General features: G+C 36.3%; 1 protein-coding gene across 5 annotated transcripts in view; it reads left to right on the top strand.

The window, feature by feature from the left end:
• MAGI2 (membrane associated guanylate kinase, WW and PDZ domain containing 2) overlaps positions 1-19,016 on the top strand; it is a 1,519,032-nt gene that overhangs the window by 994,129 nt on the left and 505,887 nt on the right. For all 5 annotated transcript variants that reach the window (XM_057504444.1, XM_057504445.1, XM_057504443.1 and 2 more), the window contains one exon: positions 17,001-17,216. In XM_057504444.1, the coding sequence (XP_057360427.1) occupies positions 17,001-17,216 (216 nt within the window). The remainder of the gene's footprint in view (positions 1-17,000; positions 17,217-19,016) is intronic.

The following is a 19,016-nucleotide window of genomic DNA, read 5'->3' as shown; positions in this document are numbered from 1 at the left end:
TGTGTTCAATTATTTTAAAATATGGTATACAACCCAGTGATCCCAAAGCAAATATTGCACTAGAAGTAATAATAGCCCTGTAAGTAATAGAAGTAATAGTAGTAGGAGTAGTAATAGAAATTATAGCAGACGACCATTAAGTACTTACTATAGGCCAAAACAGTTGTTCATGATCTTCTCATTAAATACTCAGAATAATTTTATAAAGCTAGTATTATCATTAAAAACAAACAAACAGCATAAAAAGCAAACAAATATTGAAATATGGGCTCAGAGAATTTAGGAAACTTTCTTAGCTGGCATATCTAGCTTACTTAAGAGCCTCTAATGAAAACCTTGAGTACCCAAACGTACAAACTTTTTATTTGGATAATTTGAATAGAGTTGTAAAATGTGTGTTGGGAAAAATGTTCAATACATTGTTAATTTTGTTGTTGTTGTTCATTTTTAGAATAGAAGCTTCAGATACTAGGGAGGAGCGGAACCTCAGGCCAAACAATTTATTAGTACCATAAGCATTTTAGATATTCCTTTGGGAGGTAGTGACTGTAAACATTCATACAAATAAAATATTAACCCAAATTTCAAATATACCTCAGTTAATCAGTCTCATGTTGACTAAGTTTAATTAAGTGTTTTAAATAGCAATATGCTCTGCACAAAGCCATTTTAAAAATTGGTCTGAGTGTTTAATTTTGTGTCTGTTACAAGTTTACCACAGTGAACAAAATACTCGTTTCATGTACTTGACCATCAAAGTCATTAAATAGTGGTTTAGCTACTTGCTGCTGGTTAACGATCCAGGGCATCACGATAGCTCTGTAGGTCTCTCAGGTAAACACAATCTGTTTAAATTAGTGTTGCCTGAGAATAAGATTATTTAGCATGACTTAATTTAACATAAGGTGATGAAGACTTATCATTTCAAGTTCCATATTCAATTGACAATACCTTGACTTGAAAGGAATGCCTGCTTGGATCCCTACCTTAATGTCTAATAAAGATGCTAAGACAATAGGAAGGTGATTTCATAAGTGGCAACATGAGTAATACAAATAGGGATGCTAGATTATGAAACTAACATACAGAAACAGTATTCGGGTCTTCTTCTCAGCAACATATGTTTATCGAGTAACTTTGTGTTGCGTGAGCAGCAGTACAATGTGTCTTTGAGACACCTTGCACTCCTCAGACCCTATTGTGCATCCGAATTACCTGAAGATCTTGTTAAAATGCAGATTCTGATTCAGTATATCTGGATGGGCTTGAGAGTTTGCAATTCTAATAAACTCTTAGGTGATGGTGATGCAATTGGTCTACAGATCACACTTTGAGCAGCAAGAGCCTAAATTATTTTGATAAAATCTTCTCCATATCATTTCTCATTAAAATCTGTGATATCTTATTTAAACATAAACATGGATATTGGGGGAGATTGTAGTTAGATATAAATGTATCCCCTCCTAACAAATGATAAGCTATCAAGTAACAAACATTCTTGCCAGTTGCCAGAAACTTTTGGCTACTCCCACCTAGAAAGACCATTTGTAAGGCTAGGAAGTGGTGGAAAATCTACTTTCAGTCAATGTCTTGACTCCTGTCTGAAACTATCCACCTTGGGGCATGAAGTAATCATGAGTGTCTGACAGATACCTGTCTTTTAGAAATTACACTGAAACCACCAATTCATTTTGTAGCAGTTGCTGAACAGCTGTCTGTTGATAATAACTTTTAGTCACTACCAGTTTAGGCCAAATTGGAGCCAATGACCTTTGGGTGAAAAGTTTCATATTCCATTTCCAGTCCCTGAGGCCAGCAAAGACTCTTGTTGGAAGAGTTGTAATTCATGAATTTCAGCCTGCTGCCTCCAGCCCAAAGCATAGAAATTGTTTCCTGGAACTCATAGTCACATTTAGGCTATTGGTGGCTTGTGACATGAATGTAAGAGAACAGTGTAAGGATTTGATATGGCTTCCTTTTTTTTCCCCCTAAGTCGTGCTTCAGTTGATTAGTATAAAACTTACATGGGCAATTATCTAACTTAGTTAATGGCAGTGGATTCCTAGTGTTTATAAATAAAGATATAAACTAAAAAGCCCAAAGTCTATATTCTTCACTGACAATCGTTTTTGAAATGGAACTTCCAAATATACAATTAGCTTTCTTTTCTGAGCATAAAAAGGTTGTTGGGACCTGTGAACCACTTTAGAAGAAAAATTGTATTGTTCTCATCTCGTTATCACTGGAACAGTGACATGGAGTAATGAGGAAGAAATGGTAGGCTGGACCTGTGGTATTGTTTTTACTGAGTATTCATTCTTATGTGGTAATCATCTAAATTAATAATAAAGATTTCCCCTTTTATATGGAGGAGAGAGCCTGATCCAAATGGCCTCATACAAGAGGAAATTGCTGAATGAAGTCATTACTCTAATCATGCCCCCAATGTTAATAATCTACTTTATAAAAAATGACACTCAGTACATTCCAACCTACCACACTGAGTATAGTTGAAGCCCAACTGACAGTTGTGGTTGTCTTTTCAATATCAATTAAGACAGATCTACTAATAGGGTTGTATTATTAGATAAATGCCTCTGGTAAGAGAAGAAAATGTCATTACTGAGCTGCATCGGATAGCTGTTCACTGTGATGAATGGTAAACTATTCATTCATGAGGTCTACCTACCTATTCAGAGTCCCTTTTCTTGTCTTCATTCATAGGAACACTGTCATTCTTTAGCTGATGGAAAATGTTGAATGAAGCTTCCTAGATTTCTTCTGTGTTTAGATCAAATACCATTACATTGACCTCCAAGAGATTGCCCAGATTTGCTAGTGTTGAATGTTTGTTAAATTCTACAGTCATAGGATTCTGAGTTTAGGCTTGGGAAATTATCTTGTTTTACAGAGGCTTTTGCTATTAGTATTTCTGTTTAATAATATCTGATGCATCTGTGAGACACACACACAACACAAATACACACATTCTTCATTGATCCAGCCTCCAAACCATCTCCCAGCTCTCTTGTTCCTCCCCACATTTTTTCCATCTAGCAACAAGAATGAATAAAACCTTAGATAAAATCATGTTTCCCCTCTATAAAATCCTTCCCTAATCCCTTGACTTGGCTGACAAGACCTTGTATGATCTACTTCCTGTCTCTTTGTCCAGTCAAATCCTGCCTCTCCTCATTGCTCATTATGCTTCAATCATGTTAATGTTCATCAGTTCCTATGTATCTCAAGCATTTCTGTCCCAGCAACTGTATGCCTGCTACTGTTCAGCTTGTAACCCCCTTCTCCTGACCTTTCACATAATAGGCAAATGTTCATCCTTCTGGTCTCAGTTTAAACAGCACCTCCTCAGAGAAACCTTTCTTACTCACCCTACCTAAAGGTTTTCTCTATTGCTCTTTGTTACAGTACCCTGGAAAGTCCTTTATTTATCTCATTTATTTGATTAATTTTTAATGGCTTTTCTCTTTTGGAATATTAAGTTCCCTGAAGACAAATACTTTATCTGTATTACTTATTTACTGGGCACATATTAAATGCTCAGTTAATGAGTCACTATCTGTGCCTAGAAAATTGTGTGTTGGTAGTTGATAACTACATAGGCCAGGGTATGAAACTCTACACCCCATGGGCCAAATCCACTCCAACACCTAGATTTGTACAGCCCACAAAGTAAGAAGGGCTTTTACATTTTAAATAGTGCTAAAAAAAATCAGACAAAGAATATTTTGTGTCACATGAAAATCATAAAAATTTCTATTTTAGTATCCATAAATACAGTTTTACTGGAGCACAGACACACCCTTTGTTTATGTGCTGTCCGTAGCGGCTTGCATGCTCCAGTGGCAGACTTGAGTAGTTATGACAGAGACCATGTGCCCCCAAAAGCCTAAAATATTTACTCTCTGGCACTCTGTACAAAGTTTGCTGACCTATCAAAATTAGTTAGAGGTCAGCAAACTTACCACCAAAAGCCATCTTTGTTGCCCTGAAGTGTTTTATAAAGATGATATGGAGGAAGGAATTACAGGAAATCCTAAAATAAACTACTTTAGTCCCTCTTATGCTGGCCTAACTTTCAAAATAAACCTCATTTGATTCGTCTACCTCTCATTGAGGCAACTCTGAAAGGCAGTGATTTTCAGATATTAATATGCATCAGACTGACTTGGAGTGACCCAACGCCAGAGATTTGGGTTGGGAAGGAGGGAATGGAACTTGAGAATCTGCATTTCTAGCAAGACCCCAGGTCAAGAAATAGCCAACACCACCAAGGTTATGTCCTTTACACGATGTGGGTGTCCCATATACCATCAGTGTAAGAATTCATTTTCTCACTTTTGATCATGTGCCAATGTTATTCGAGAAGCTGGGAAAACAAACCTAAATGATAAATGGCTCCCTTGGATAAGCAAAAATGTAGTGCTATGCAGACATTAAATAAGTAATTACAATAAAACATAAAGGCTGTAATGAGGTATAAACAAACTCTGATAGGAGCACTAGTTGGTGCCTGAAGATCTATGAAGAATTAAAAAGGGAAATTAAAACTTCTAGAACTCTGTAATGTTTCAAGAAAAAAGTACATACCTCAGCTTGGTCACGCCAGTCTATAGTATCTGATAAAGATATGCTAAGTATTGGTAGCAAATTTATAAGTTCTGTCCATTATTTCTTATTTTGAAGAGAAAGAAGGGGAAGATAATCATCAAAAGGTTTGCGGTTCTTCAAGTGAGTGGCTAATATGAATACCTCTCTAAACATTTTTCTGTTTTTTGTTTTCCCCCTTTGAAACCAAATTGGGTCTCACTGTTGTCCCTTATCCGTCATTCCCCAGTAGCCCAAGCTACTCTCATTGCACCCCCTGCTACAAGCCCCTGAGTGACCTCAGTACTTCCCCCTCTTGCTGCTTCCAATCCATCCTACACACTGCAACCTGGCAATCTATTTTAAAAACAAATCTTAATACTTTTTAAAACCTGCAATTGCTTCCTTTTACTTTTTGAAAATTAACCCAGATCTTTTTTTGTTGAAACATCATTGATATACAATCTTATGTTGGTTTCAAATATACAACACAGTGGTGGTCCAACAGTTACCCATATTATTAGCTGCTCCCCCCTCTAGTGTGGTCACTATCTATCAACATAGAAAGAACCATTAACTGTATTCTCCATGTTGTTCTACTGTCCCCATGACCAGCCTGTATTGTGACTGAATTATTGTGCCCCTTAATTCCCTTACCCTTCCTCCCCAACCCTACCCCCTTGGTAACCACTAGTACCTTCTCAATGTCTAAGAGTCTACTGCTATTTTGTTCCTTCTAACCCAAATCTTTACCAAAGTCTTCTGGCTCCATATGACCTCGAATCTCAGGGCTCCCCTTGTTGGCACCAGCCATCTGTTCCTTGTAGTTTTTCTTTTCGTCCTCCAGAATCAGTGCAATTGTATGTTTATTTCCTCAGCCTGGACTGTTCTTCCTTCCTATACCCTTGAGCCATTATTTGATTCTACTCTTCTAATCTCAGTTTAGACATTAATGCACGGGGCAGCTGCCCTTTCATTGACTCCATCCCTACCCCAACTGCCAGAAGCAAGAAATGACTAGTCCATACAAATAATCAGTCTGGAAACAAAGGCCATATTGCTGTAGTACCAGCAGGGAGGAACGTCAATCATCACATTGAATCTGCCCTCAATCTACCGTAAGTTAGTTTTATGTCATCAAAAACAAACTTTATGTTTAACACTACCTGAGCCTTGGGTTAGTGTAATGTTAATAGTGTTTTACAACACAGTCTATGTCTCGAGTTAAATTGAGAAAGGGGTAACATCTGGGTAACTAATTAGCAGAAATTTTGTAGTTAACTTTTACAAACAAATTAATTTGTATTTTGGGGGAATACAGAATCACATATTCACACATATATCAACTTCCATAGTAGTTCAGTCATTTGACCTTCAGAGAAGTTGTTGGAACAAATTTCAGGAACACTGGAAAAATTTTATTTCTTATTGTTAGGAAAGCCACATGCATTTGCTAAAGATTTGTACTGGTCCAGATATATTTTGGGCCATGTGGAGGGAGGGGGTCTGCATGAGTGTTGAATCATAATTCCAATTTTTTCCTAACAAGCCTAACTTTAACTCTTTTCAGAGTTTTCAAAACTTTACTTGATCTTTATAGCTTTGTTACAAAAATAATTTGTGATTTTGTACTTTTGTGCTTTATTGATTAATATCTATCTCCCCAGTAGAAGGTAAATTGCAAAAGGACTTGCTTGTTTTGTTCACCATTGTGCCTTGTGATAATCTGTGCCTGGCACATAGTAGGCTCTCAGTAAAATATATGCTGAATGAATGATGGCATACTTGGATGTATGATAACCTCTCCCTCTATCCATCACTCAGCACTCATTGGGTTGGTCAGCTGATGAGGGTCTTAGCCCTGCTGGTGATCCTTATACCCATTTCCTCACTGAGCCTCTTGTCCATCAAATGTCCACTACTATCCTGGACCTCTGGATTGATTCTCAACTTCACCTTCACCTACTCTTATTAGTTATGGATGGCATTACCTGCTACCAGTAACTGACTACTTAATGACTCTTACTTTTTTCAGAAGAACTAACCTAGGAATTGTAACATTATGCAATCTAAACATTATCATTTTGACATATAATTAACATAAAAATTATTAGTAAGCTTTACTTCTTTTTTTTTTTGTACTGTCTTGAAAATCTAGTGTGGATTACATTTACAGCACATCTCGCTTCAAACCAGCCACATTTCAAGTCCTCAAGCAAGTGTTGTTGAGCATGTAGCAAGTGGCTACCATTGGACCAGCGAGCTTAATACGTTATCAGCTACTAGGTGGTGGCAGATGGCCACATGTGCATGGCTTTGGGCCGCGGTGTCGCCTTAGGAATCACATTGGAATTTTACAGCTTCTTGGAAAGCCACGTTGCTGTCCTCCTTGTCCTACTCATTCTACTCCTCCTCCTCTTTTCCCCCCTTTCCTCCAAGTCGTTCTCCTCTTCCTCCTCCTCCTCCTTTCTTCCATCTCTTCTGATCTTTTTTTGACCCATGCATATCTTCCTTTACTTTTCTCTTTCTCCATTAACACAATAATTATTTTTTTACAATCAACTCTTATTTCTAGTACTTTCATAATTTACTACAGAATGAGGAGGTTGGTGGGAAAGGAAAAATTACAAAAATTTGAGTGGGGAGTGTACCTCATCAATAAGGCACACATCTTTAAAGAATTAACGGTTGGTTTCTGGAGATTTAAATACAAAATGCCAATAGCTTTGACAAAATTTTCTTTATTGTGAGGTTGATTTTCATAGGTTGTGAATACATTGATTCAGAGGGAAAAAAATTTTTCATTATTTAGCACAGTTAAAATCTTCTGGTTATATACCAAAAACCCTTTTCTTTAGCCTTCTGGGTTAGTTCATTGTTTTCTTGGCTTTAAATTGGTTTTACTTACATCTAAATTGCTGCTAACTTTAACCATGCTCTAACATTTTGATTTATGTTTGCAAGCATCCCATGGCTCACAACATGAGCACAATAAAAAAGGTGACTTTAAAGAAAACCTTAAGGTGTTACATGGACTAAACTAGAAAGTTGAAGTGTTTCATGTAGGCCTTCCACAGAGTAATCGCAGGTCACCATCTATGGGAGATATAGATGTATTTAGGGACTGTCTAATTCACCAACAGGGACAAATGCAAATGAAAGGCTTGGAATGAAAATAGAAATACTCTGCAACCACAACCACTTTCCCAGAAGAGAATGTGCAAAGACATAGAAGGAAAGAATAAAATGACAGTTCTCCATGTTTATGGCAAAAGAGCAAATGAGTCCAGGCTGTCAAGTAATTGAAATTGTTGGCTACAGTTTATTGTCATTCTCTGTTCATTGTCAATTCAGGACTTTCTAACATGACAGCAACGAAATATAACCTGTTGTTGCTACATCTTTTTAAAGTTTTCATTGCAGAATTTTAGAAGAGATCACTTTAGAACAATGACCTGATTCTATCACTTCACAAATGAGGAAACTAAGGTTTAGAACAGTTTGATGCCTAATCCAAACAAGGTCTTTTAGGAAGTCCCTGGTAGAATCGTGATTAGAACACAGATCCTCTGACTGCATGCAGAGCTCTTTCCACTATGCCAAGCTTGGAAAAATCCAGCAGACAAATTCTCCAAGTAGAAGTAAAATTCTTTTGTACTATTTTTCTGACTTTTATTAGCAATTGAGGATTAGACATTAGATATTTGGCAAATTTCTTCAGTCATTAACCAACAACCAAATTAATGATAATCAAGATTAATCAGAATTTTCCTGAGTATTGCACTTGCAAGACAGTGACAAAAGAAAGTCTTAGAGGTCTCCTAATTTCATAGTAATTTTATGGCTTCACAGTTAATAGCACCATTGAGGGAAGGAAGTTATATGACAAGCTATAAATGTTGTGTAAGAAAAATAATATTGTCTTTGAAATGTTCAGTTTCCTTTATCAATTTTTGAAGAAGTAAATTTAATCAAGATGACTATCACGGGAATCCACTGAGCTTTGTGTAAATGCCTGTTTACAAATTCATTAAAATTTCACTTCCACTTTCTTATTTACAGAGCCAAACAGGGAATGTCTCTTAACCATAGCTCTCTCACTAGACATTAAAACTTACACAATTAATTGCAATAATAATACAATTGCAAATGGTTTCCACTCAAAAAAGTAGACACATAAATGTGTTACTAACAAGAATTATCATATAAATTTATTTTTTCAGTGCTGTTTTCCAAAACTCTTTGCATTGACATTGTGTTTAGGTTTCCCATCGCAGTTAGCCAACCACATGCCCTGCCTATCCAGGAAAGCATCTCCACTGTGGTTTAAGAGCATCAAAGTCTCTTCTGAGAAATATGATCCCCCACTAAATTAACCAGATATATAGCCCAGATTTCATGATCAACCTTGTGGATTAGAGTTTTAAATACTGTTAAAGTACAAGCATTATATGAATTATATTAAGCCAATTGTAGTCATTGGCACTTTGGTTTAAATTAGTTTGTAAGAGTGATGATGGAGTCACTTAGCAAGACCCCAAGGAAATTACAGGCAGGACACATATACTGTACAGAAGAAAAAGAAAACTGGAATTGTTATGGGGTATGAAAGCAGGAGTCTGATGAGAGAACTCGGAGGCATGCGTACCAAGCACTGTGGCTCCAGTGTGTTACCAGAGAGAGAACAAGAGGGAGGACAGCAAATATGAATAATTTCTCTGATTTTGCACTGTTACCATGAGTCAACAATTTCTCTCTGGGTTGTGACTAATTATAAAAAGGGTTTTTCAGTCGTGTTCTTGAACACAAGGATGCTCCTCACATAAGTCCGTATTTACATCATTTACTTGAAACATTTGTTTTTTGCCTTCTAATCTACAACTTGATAATAAAGTCAAAAGTGGATTTATCATTTAAGACAAAATAAAATGGATGATAAAGAAACAGGATGGAAGAGCATTACTGAGAAATATATATCTGTTAGGTGTTTAATAATATCTTGCACATACTCAGTGCAGCAAAGCAGTTAAATGAGAAATATCATTGACACACGTCACCTGAAATTGTTTTTGTGTTTTCGTGGCTGCTCGGTTTTCTCAATCATTTAAAGCAGAGATTTTCACTTTATTGTTTATGAGAAAAGTAGTCTCTCAGGTGACAATATGGCAAACTAAAAGGTTACTTGATAAAAGAGATTATCTAAGGCAATACCTGTCCAGTATGGGAGGCACTAGCCACATATGGCTATTGAGCACTTCTGAATGAGATATACTGTTAAGTGTAAATTGTACCTTGTGTTTTGAAGACTTAGTAAGAAAAAAAGTAAAATACCACATTCATAACTTTTTATATGGATCATGTCTTGCAATGATAATATTGTATATACTGGGTAAAATAAAATATATTATTCCAATAACTTTCAATTTTATTTTTCCTTTTTTAATGTGGCTAACTAGAAAGGTCTAAGTTGTGTATGTGGCTTATATTTGTGGCTCACATTACATTTTTCCTAGACAGTGCTGCTCTGAGGGGTTTGATATTACTTAAATGTGATAGGCTTGTGAATTGGGCTTGTAATTTTTTACATTACTATAATTATAAATTTTCAAATGCTTTACTTTGAAAGCAGACGTATGTTTGAAACATTGAAAAATCGTATGTAACTTCTTCCTGTTCTCTTGAGGATTTCCCTACATAACTTCTTCACATGTGTTATCTGACACATGTGGGAAGTATTCTGAACTCTTAATAATGCCTGAAGGAGGAGTCACTAAAGAGAAAGGAATCCAATTTTGTTTAAATAAGCAAACTCCCCACCCTAACCAGTTTGGGGACACTGACATTTAGCAAAGATTTGCCCTATGCCTGTCCACTTGGCTAATATGAATAAATGACAATTTGGTTAGAATGACTAAGGAACCTACTTAGAACTTGCAAACAAGTCTCAGAAAATGTTAGATGAAACCATCTACATGATATCTGGAGAATATTGATAGACAACTGAAGACAGTAAAATTCAGAATACATGTCTTTGGGGATCATATAGACAAGTCAGCATTCATTTAATTTAAAATAATTGAAATTCTTAGGGGTTTATTGCAGAATAATTCAATTCTGAATGTGAATAAAAACGAACTTTCACATTGTTTGTACACCGTACACATTTTGAAAGTTGCATTCAACAGTAGATTTGCATAAAATTCAGCAATTTATTGTTCAGTACAGGTATCAACAAAGTATCATTTGGGATGGTTTTCCTATTTCTGACACAGGTAAGATGAATGCTCTTCACAGCAAGAGAAAAAAGCATTGTATTTTGAAGTCAGAGAGTTTTTGCTTCTTGGTTTCATGCTACTAACTATATATGACATGATAAGGAAATGATACCTTTTTGGGGGAGACCAGATTTAAACATCAGAGCTGCTTATAAAAATAACTCAAAAAGTCAGTTGACAGAAGCATTCTAATGTGAGACTTTGAGTCTGTTTTCTGGTAAGAATTGCAATTTTAGAAAAGTAGAATATTTTCTAAGTTACATTTCCTGACTGTTTTGTACTTACAAAATTTCTAATTTACTAACTCTGTAGCCAGATAACTATGATTTTTGCCATGGCTTACAAGAATTATGATGGTTTGGGGTATTAATTTTATCTCATTAGTCTCCTTTGTATAATATGTTAAACACATCTTACAGTTTGAATTTAGAATCCTCTCATGACTTGTCTTTCTATTAATACAAATCTAAATCTCTAATGTGGATAAAAATGAGTGTTTACTTATGGTCTGGCAGGTTTTCTAACATAACTAATTGTAAGTGGATCTGAAACTCTGAATATCTTCTTCCTATTTAATGTGAGTCAAATTTTCCAGGTGTCATTAAGGAGGCCAAGTATCAGACTTTTTGCTCCATTTATAAAGCTGTAAAAACAAATGATCAGATTCCCCACCCTTAAGTTTTGCCACACATTGTTTCCAACACAGGGACCTATTCTCAGATTCTCTGGGAATCCCAGTGATGGGCTGTGTTGTATGCATGCCCTGGAGTCCCTGTAGGCAATCATCTCACTTCTACTAAACCATTATCCAAAATTGATTATTTTATCAAAATGGGAATAAAAGCACTGAGAATAGTGGGAAGGAATGGAGGAGATCAAGACCATCTGTGAGTCATCTTGAAGACAAGAATATTAGCTTCCTAAAACCCATCTCCACTTGGGTACCAAATGGAATATCTAAGGATATTTGATGGAAAAGCTACATGTTCTTATACACCCAAAGGACTGAAACAAGAGCAGGCATCTGAGTCTTCTACTTAAAAAGTCAAATGAACTAAATAACAAATTATATGTGTCCATCAGGAAAACTGATTTGTTTAAAGGGAGGAAGTATTGGAAATAAGTAAAAGTATTTCAAATTACTTCAATTTACTGCTATCATTTTTATATTTCCTCAAACCTAAAACTAGATTTTTAGTGTCTTTTCTGCTTCTTGTTAATTATTAGAACTTAAAGGCATAAGGAACATGGTGCATTGCAGAAAGTACTATTTTTTTATTTTATTTTATATTACATTTTTTATTTTTTAATTGAAATATAGTTGCTATGCAATATTATATTTGTTTCAGATGTACAACATAGTGATTCAACAATTAAGTACATTAAATGCTCACCATGATAAATGTAGTTACTGTCTGTCAGCATACAAAGATATTACAATGTGATTGATTGTTTGTGCCTCTGTATCCCCTTCACCTATTTCACCCATCTCCCACCCACCTTCCCTGTGGCAACTAGCAGTCTCTTCTCTTTGTATATGGGCCTAAACTAACATATTGTTTTAGTATCTATTACACTTCCATAAAGATGTGGGGTACAAAAAAACAGTTTATACTTCATTGAAGTATTTTCCTATTTCTTTTTTCACCTTGGCTCACTGTTAAAATAACATGAAAAAAATAAAACTAGGAAGCACCAGAAGGAAGATAAAAACATTATTTAAAAAACTTAGAATAAGACTCTTTGAAAAGGTTATTTGGTCTACTGAGTGTGGAGAAAGCAGAGGAGTAATTCCATGATAGTCTTCATGTGTAGTACATGAAAAGTTATTTAGCAAGCTATTTTTAATCTGTTCAAGATGCCTTAGAAATGGGTCCGCATAACAGTGGGCAATGGAGTAGATTTTCCAGGGACTCTCAAGGCAGGTTTAGTTGAAAACGATATGATCTGTTTTAGTCCCTCTCCATTTGCTAATTATTAGTATAACAGTGTCCAGTGTAAATGCACAACTATTAAATATTTTTATAAATATTATAAAGCCAATTACTGCCATTTTATAGGCTATTCTTTTTACTCAAATTTTTTGAAAGCTTTCCCACATTTATGTCAGAAATGGATACAAAACCCTTTTTTATTCTTTCATAACTGTATCTTTATGAAAAAAAATCCATTCTTGCACTTAAAAAACTGAAGAATAAATCAAGTGCCTCAAATAATTGTCTCTTCTTTTTCCAGGTCTTGATTTTAAAAAAGAACTATGTCAATTTATAGATCATCCTAATTATGCTAGAACTAAGTGAACAATTTTATATATTATTACCATTTTATTATCTTATTCGACAACAAAATTAGTGAAATTTTGTATTAAACTTATTTGAAACTGATAATGAATCCATCGTTCTTTGTAGCCAGTGAAAAGTGGGCTGTGATGGGGTAGCAATTACTGCCTTTCCCTGAGGAGAGTGTGTGTTGTGCTCCTTGGTGTGGTTTTGGATGAAGTCCTCTAGCGTCAGTTCTGGGCGGGCTGCAAATGGCATCACCTTTTTTTTCCTCTGGAGAGGCAATACAGTAGTTTGAAAGAGAAAAAGTTCTTAATTCAAACAGGTACAGGTTTTCCACTTCATGTATACTATTGGGAAATAGTTTCATTTTAGAGCCTTCATTTTCCTGTAACTGCAGACGCAGAATGACTTCATGCTGTTTTGTGGTGAATCAATGCCAAAGGCTGCCACCATATCTTGAGGACATATTCTGATCCCGTCACACAATATATGCCCTCATTATTATTAATTTTTATAACAGCACTGTGGGGTAAGAGTTATTCTGATCCCTATTTGATAGAAGTGTGCATAAGTCAAATGCCCATTACAGGATGCAGCTCAGAAAATTGTGTTGGTGGTGATGGTTGTAATAGCGGTACTTGTTATGGTGCCTTTTGTGACTGTAGTCCTCTTACAGCCTCTTGTTCCCACTTTAACTGAATCAATTTAAGGATATAAAGAGGCAGCCAGACTAGGGGACACAGAATTCAAAGCCAGGTTTATGTCATCATGATCTGTGCTGTTAAACATTACATGTTGTTTTGGCATTTTGAGATTTTAGATTCACTTAATGCTGGCACTTTGCAGAGGCACTTCATTCTTAATGGACAGTGTTTCCAAATTATGATTAAAAATAGTTTTAGAGTCTATTTATTTTTGTGAAAACATGCTGATGTGGAATCTAAAAGCACATTTTACCCTTAGTATATGAATTTGTATGCACTTTCATCAGGAAATCATTTCAATTTCTTAGCTCCCTCCCTCACTACCTGGCTGATGCTCCAACTGGATTTAGGTATTTCTGGTTTCCTTGTTCTGTGTATGGGATTTGGAGTAATAGCTGATTCTCCATAAATACTATTTCTTTACTATAGGAATTGAACGGGTTATTTCTGTGCCCCTTTAAATTGCTGTTTTTATTGCTAATAAAGACAGTCTCCACATCTTAACTAATGATTCATACTGTTTTTCATCTAAAATTTAATCTGAAGTATTATTTTCATAAGTCAAATTGTAGAAATAGAATATCACTATATAATTTATAATCACATCACACGCCAATAGCTGTAATTATTTAGCAATATAAATTCAACAGGGTCTGTTACTTAATATTTATTTTTAGCCTGAGCTATGCATTTATTTCCAATTAGTAAAGGTTATTTCTCTGCATCAGGGAGATTTAAACTATAAAAGACAAATTGGAAAAAAAAACTACTGAAGTGTGATCCATTTTTCTTAGTACTTTATATACTTAAAGGAATTAAAGATTTTATAATATTGCTAAAAATTATATTATTTACTGGGAAATGCAGGATTATTTCCTAGATTTATGTTATGCTTATTAGATAAGAAGTAAATACTGAAATTCCATAGAAAGCAAAGCAGTTACTGAGACTGGAGCTAGTCCTCATGGATGCTGAAATACGGTAATAAATCACAGATTTTTAGGGAGCAACTCTCAATTGTGTTTACTCAGAATTTGGTCAGTACATTTAAAAGTCTGATTCATTTCAAATGCCTTAAATCAAATTAGAAAGTAAACTTGAGGAAAATGTATGTCATCAGCTTTGCAGACTTCCTAAAAAAGTTCTACATGTGTAAGAACCACTTTACATGGTAATTTTTTCCTTGTATTACCCTCACAACTGTGAATATGATAATAAGCAACAGCCTCGGTGCACAGCTGGCCTTCAGAAAATTCGCTTACTCCCTGCCAGCGTGACGTTTACACTGCCATTAAAACCGCTATAATTTTATAGTTAGCTGTTCTGCATCCGTTCTTACTTCATCTGCACACCAACCCAGGGAGGAGGGCAGGTGCAGTGGACGTTCTTCATTTCTGCGGGCCCAGCGTCCCAAGGCCCTCCTGCCTGAGGAGAGCCCTGAGGTGGGGGCGGAAGGTGAGGCTGCACGTCCCTCTCCCGATGTCAGAGGAGAGCAGCCGTCCTCTCGCCCAGCCTCAGCTCCAAGGCTCTCGTGGGCCCGCGGCTCAGCCACTGAGATGACCCTGTCTGAGAGGTTTCCCAGAAATGAGCGACTCAGAGGTCCTGAGGAGCAACTGGGGCTCGTTCCCACCAAGGCAGCGGCAGCCGGGGCTGTGCGTGTGGCTGTGGAACCAGTGGGCTTGCAGGGCGCCGGGCCTGCAGAGGCAACGTGGGTGTCCCGACCGGACTCCTTTGTTTCTGCCCATTTTCCTGATGTTTTTCAGCCTCTTCTTACAACCAGCCTCTCATCTCTTTTCGGCACATCCTGTCCTGTTTCACTTAACTAGAGCAGGTTTTGGTTGTTTGTGACCCAGAGCATAGGTGACTATAACAGGTTCTGCTGTTCCCAATTTATGGATGAAGAAATTGAACCTTCCCGAGGTTAGGTAACTTGTCTGAGTTGTAGTTTTGTAGAAAAGCCAAGTCCAGAACCCATGACTTCTGGCTGAAGGTTGCTTCTCTCACTGCACACTCTTCCCTGTGTGCCTTCAGTGGCCTGTGTAGCTAGTGAGGTGTGTTTTCTCCTCTGTGCCTCCCTGATTGCAGTGCCTAATCTTAATTCCAGTTATGCTCATCTACTTAATGTCAAATATGCCTGTCTTCCGCACTAGACCGTTGAGCAATCTTAAAGATAAAGATTTTATTATATTCATCACTTTCTTTCAAACCTATACTGGAGTGCCTGAGTGCATAGTTAGTACTAAATAAAGATTTTAATGAATGAGTAGCAAATGAGTGCATAACTTATTCAATTAACTGAAAACCCAGTATGGGTTTGAAGTCAGTGCTAAAAATATGACATCGATTTTTAAAAACATCACTGTGTTCTTCACCAATCAAAATGTCGGCTGCTTTAAATGTTTGCCTTGCCTATATAAAGATGTTCACTTAGTAAGCGTCTATTCCATGCCTACTATGTACCAGCTTCTTATGACAGAGGGAAATAAGAATTAGTCTCCTACTTTAAGTCCCACAGACTGATGGGAGAAACAAATGATTCCATAGCTCAGATAATGAAGCTGTAGGAAGAAGAGCTGTGGTAATCTGAAGAATGATTAGAGCCACAGGCCCACTGTCAGGAGCCGTGGGAACCCCTGAGCTGGCCTGAAGATACAGCTCTGGGCCGGATGCTGCGCACAGCAAAGACAGCAGTCGGAGCCCACTGAAAGCTGGAGAAAAGGGCCATGTACTTTGCCTTTCAGAATGGTGTGAGATTTGTTTAAAAAAAAAATTACCTGGACCCTTATTCAGACCTAATTATTTTAGAGAGGTTATAGTCAAGACTTGTTACCAAAAGCTTTGAATAATTTAAAAATTATTATGTACTATATATGACTAATACATAAGACTATATTTTGATTGGCATACAGGTGAGAAATGAAAATAGATCTATATCTTAAGTGTTAAAGCCCAATACAACTTATAAGAACAAATAAATATATAAATAAAAACAAAAAAGGATACAAAACTATACGTATGTATAAAATGTTACATATATAATAAGATACAAATTTGTCAATAATTTCCATTATTTTCTGATTTTGCACACAGTAGGAGAAATATTTAACTCCATAGTGTTTTGATATCACTTGCAGACAATTACTACGGTACCCCGAAGCCTCCAGCTGAGCCAGCACCATTATTATTAAATGTAACAGACCAGATACTTCCCGGAGCCACTCCAAGTGCTGAAGGAAAACGGAAGAGGAATAAATCAGTGAGCAACATGGAGAAAGCGAGTACAGAGCCTCCTGAGGAGGAAGAGGAAGAGAGGCCTGTGGTCAATGGAAACGGAGTAGTAATAACACCAGGTTAGTCATTGCATTTTTATAGGTACATCAGTTTGTTTAGATGTAACTAAATGTATCTTATATCTGTGTTCCAGTGTGTGTGTGTAGTATTTTTACACATATGTATTTTCACATATATATATTCGAATGTATGTATATACATATATATATAATCACATATGTGATTACAGTCATCTTCAGAGATAGAAGAGTATGAAAACAAATGGAAACATGATTCTTGGATCCAATTTATTAGTTTTAATTTTGATATATAAAGCAATTCATTTAACTTCCTCAATTTTTGGTTTCACTTACACAATATTAATGGCCATATAGGAAATGGTTTAAACCTCTTAGAAGGTGATGCAAATCATGAATATAATTGTGTGAAGTTCTGAGGTCTTTGTTAATTAATATTAGATAAAATCTATCCTTAGTAATCTTACTGTACTCACAGTTATGGAAATAGAGGTTGTGCCATGTGATTTAGCTAACTGCAAAGAGTACAGGCCTCAAAATGACTACAGCTAGAGAATACCCACTTATTTATCTCCCAACCATTACCACCAATCTGGCAATGCGGAGAAAGCATCTTTATACAGTGACATTGTGAAGGAAATTTTACCATTGAACAAGGAAAATAGTTGTTACCCCTTTATGATATATCACAAATATATAAGAAATACTAGATATAAAACATGCTTGCTCAAGGCATGGATTTACTATTTTCTTATGTTTATTACTAATTGATTGCCAAATTTTATTCATAAATTATGTTTTTTTCATGGTATTATTCGTAAGTAAATGTTACTAAAATAAAACTATGGTATTCTTTTAGTTTCTAAACTTGGGTGAGTTCCCAATATTTTGTGTTTTGTTTTTCTGTTTTTCTGGTATCATTAATATGCAATTACATGAGCAACATTGTGGTTACTAGATCCCCCCATTATCAAGTCCCCAGTGCATATTCTATTACAGTCACTGTCCATCAGCGTAGTAAGATGCTATAGAGTCATTACTTGTCTTCTCTGTGTTATACTGCCTTCCCTATGCCCCCTCAGCATTATGTGTGCTAACCTTACTGCCCCTTATTCCCCTTATCCCTCCCTTCCCACCTATCCTCCTCAGTCTCTTTCCCTTTGGTAAATGTTAGTCCATTCTTGGGTTCTGTGAGTCTGCTGCTGTTTTGTTCCTTCAGTTTTTGCTTTGTTCTTATACTCCACAGATGAGTGAAATCATTTGATACTTGTCTTTTTCCACCCGGCTTATTTCACTGAGCATAATACCCTCTAGCTCCATCCATGTTGTTGCAAATGGTAGGATTTGTTTTCTTCTTATGGCTGAATTATACTCCATTGTGTGTATGTACCACATTTTCTTTATCCATTCATCTACTGATGGACACTTACATTGCTTCCATTTCTTGGCTACTGTAAATAGTGCAGCGATAAACATAGGGAAGCATATGTCTTCTTCAAACTGGGCTCCTGCATTCTTATAGAGTAAATTTCAAGGAGTGGACTTCCTGGGTCAAATGGTATTTCAATTTTTAGTTTTTTGAAGAACCTCCATACTGTTTTCCACAATAGTTGAACTAATTTACAGTCCCACCAGCAGTGTAGAAAGAATCCCCTTTCTCCACATCCTCGCCAACATTTGTTGTTTGTCTTTTGGATGGTGGCCATCCTAGCTGGCATGAGCTGACATCTCATATTGGTTTTAATTTTCATTTCTCTGATGATTAGCGATGTGGAATATCTTTTCATGTGCCTGTTGGCCACCTGAACTTTTTCTTTGGAGAAGTATCTGTTCAGATCCTCT

Source organism: Manis pentadactyla, chromosome 7 (genome assembly GCF_030020395.1).
Source record: "Manis pentadactyla isolate mManPen7 chromosome 7, mManPen7.hap1, whole genome shotgun sequence".
In the NCBI taxonomy this organism is placed as follows: Eukaryota; Metazoa; Chordata; class Mammalia; order Pholidota; family Manidae; genus Manis; species Manis pentadactyla.
Note: the sequence above shows the minus strand (reverse complement) of the source record. Positions and strands in the feature narration are given on the sequence as shown.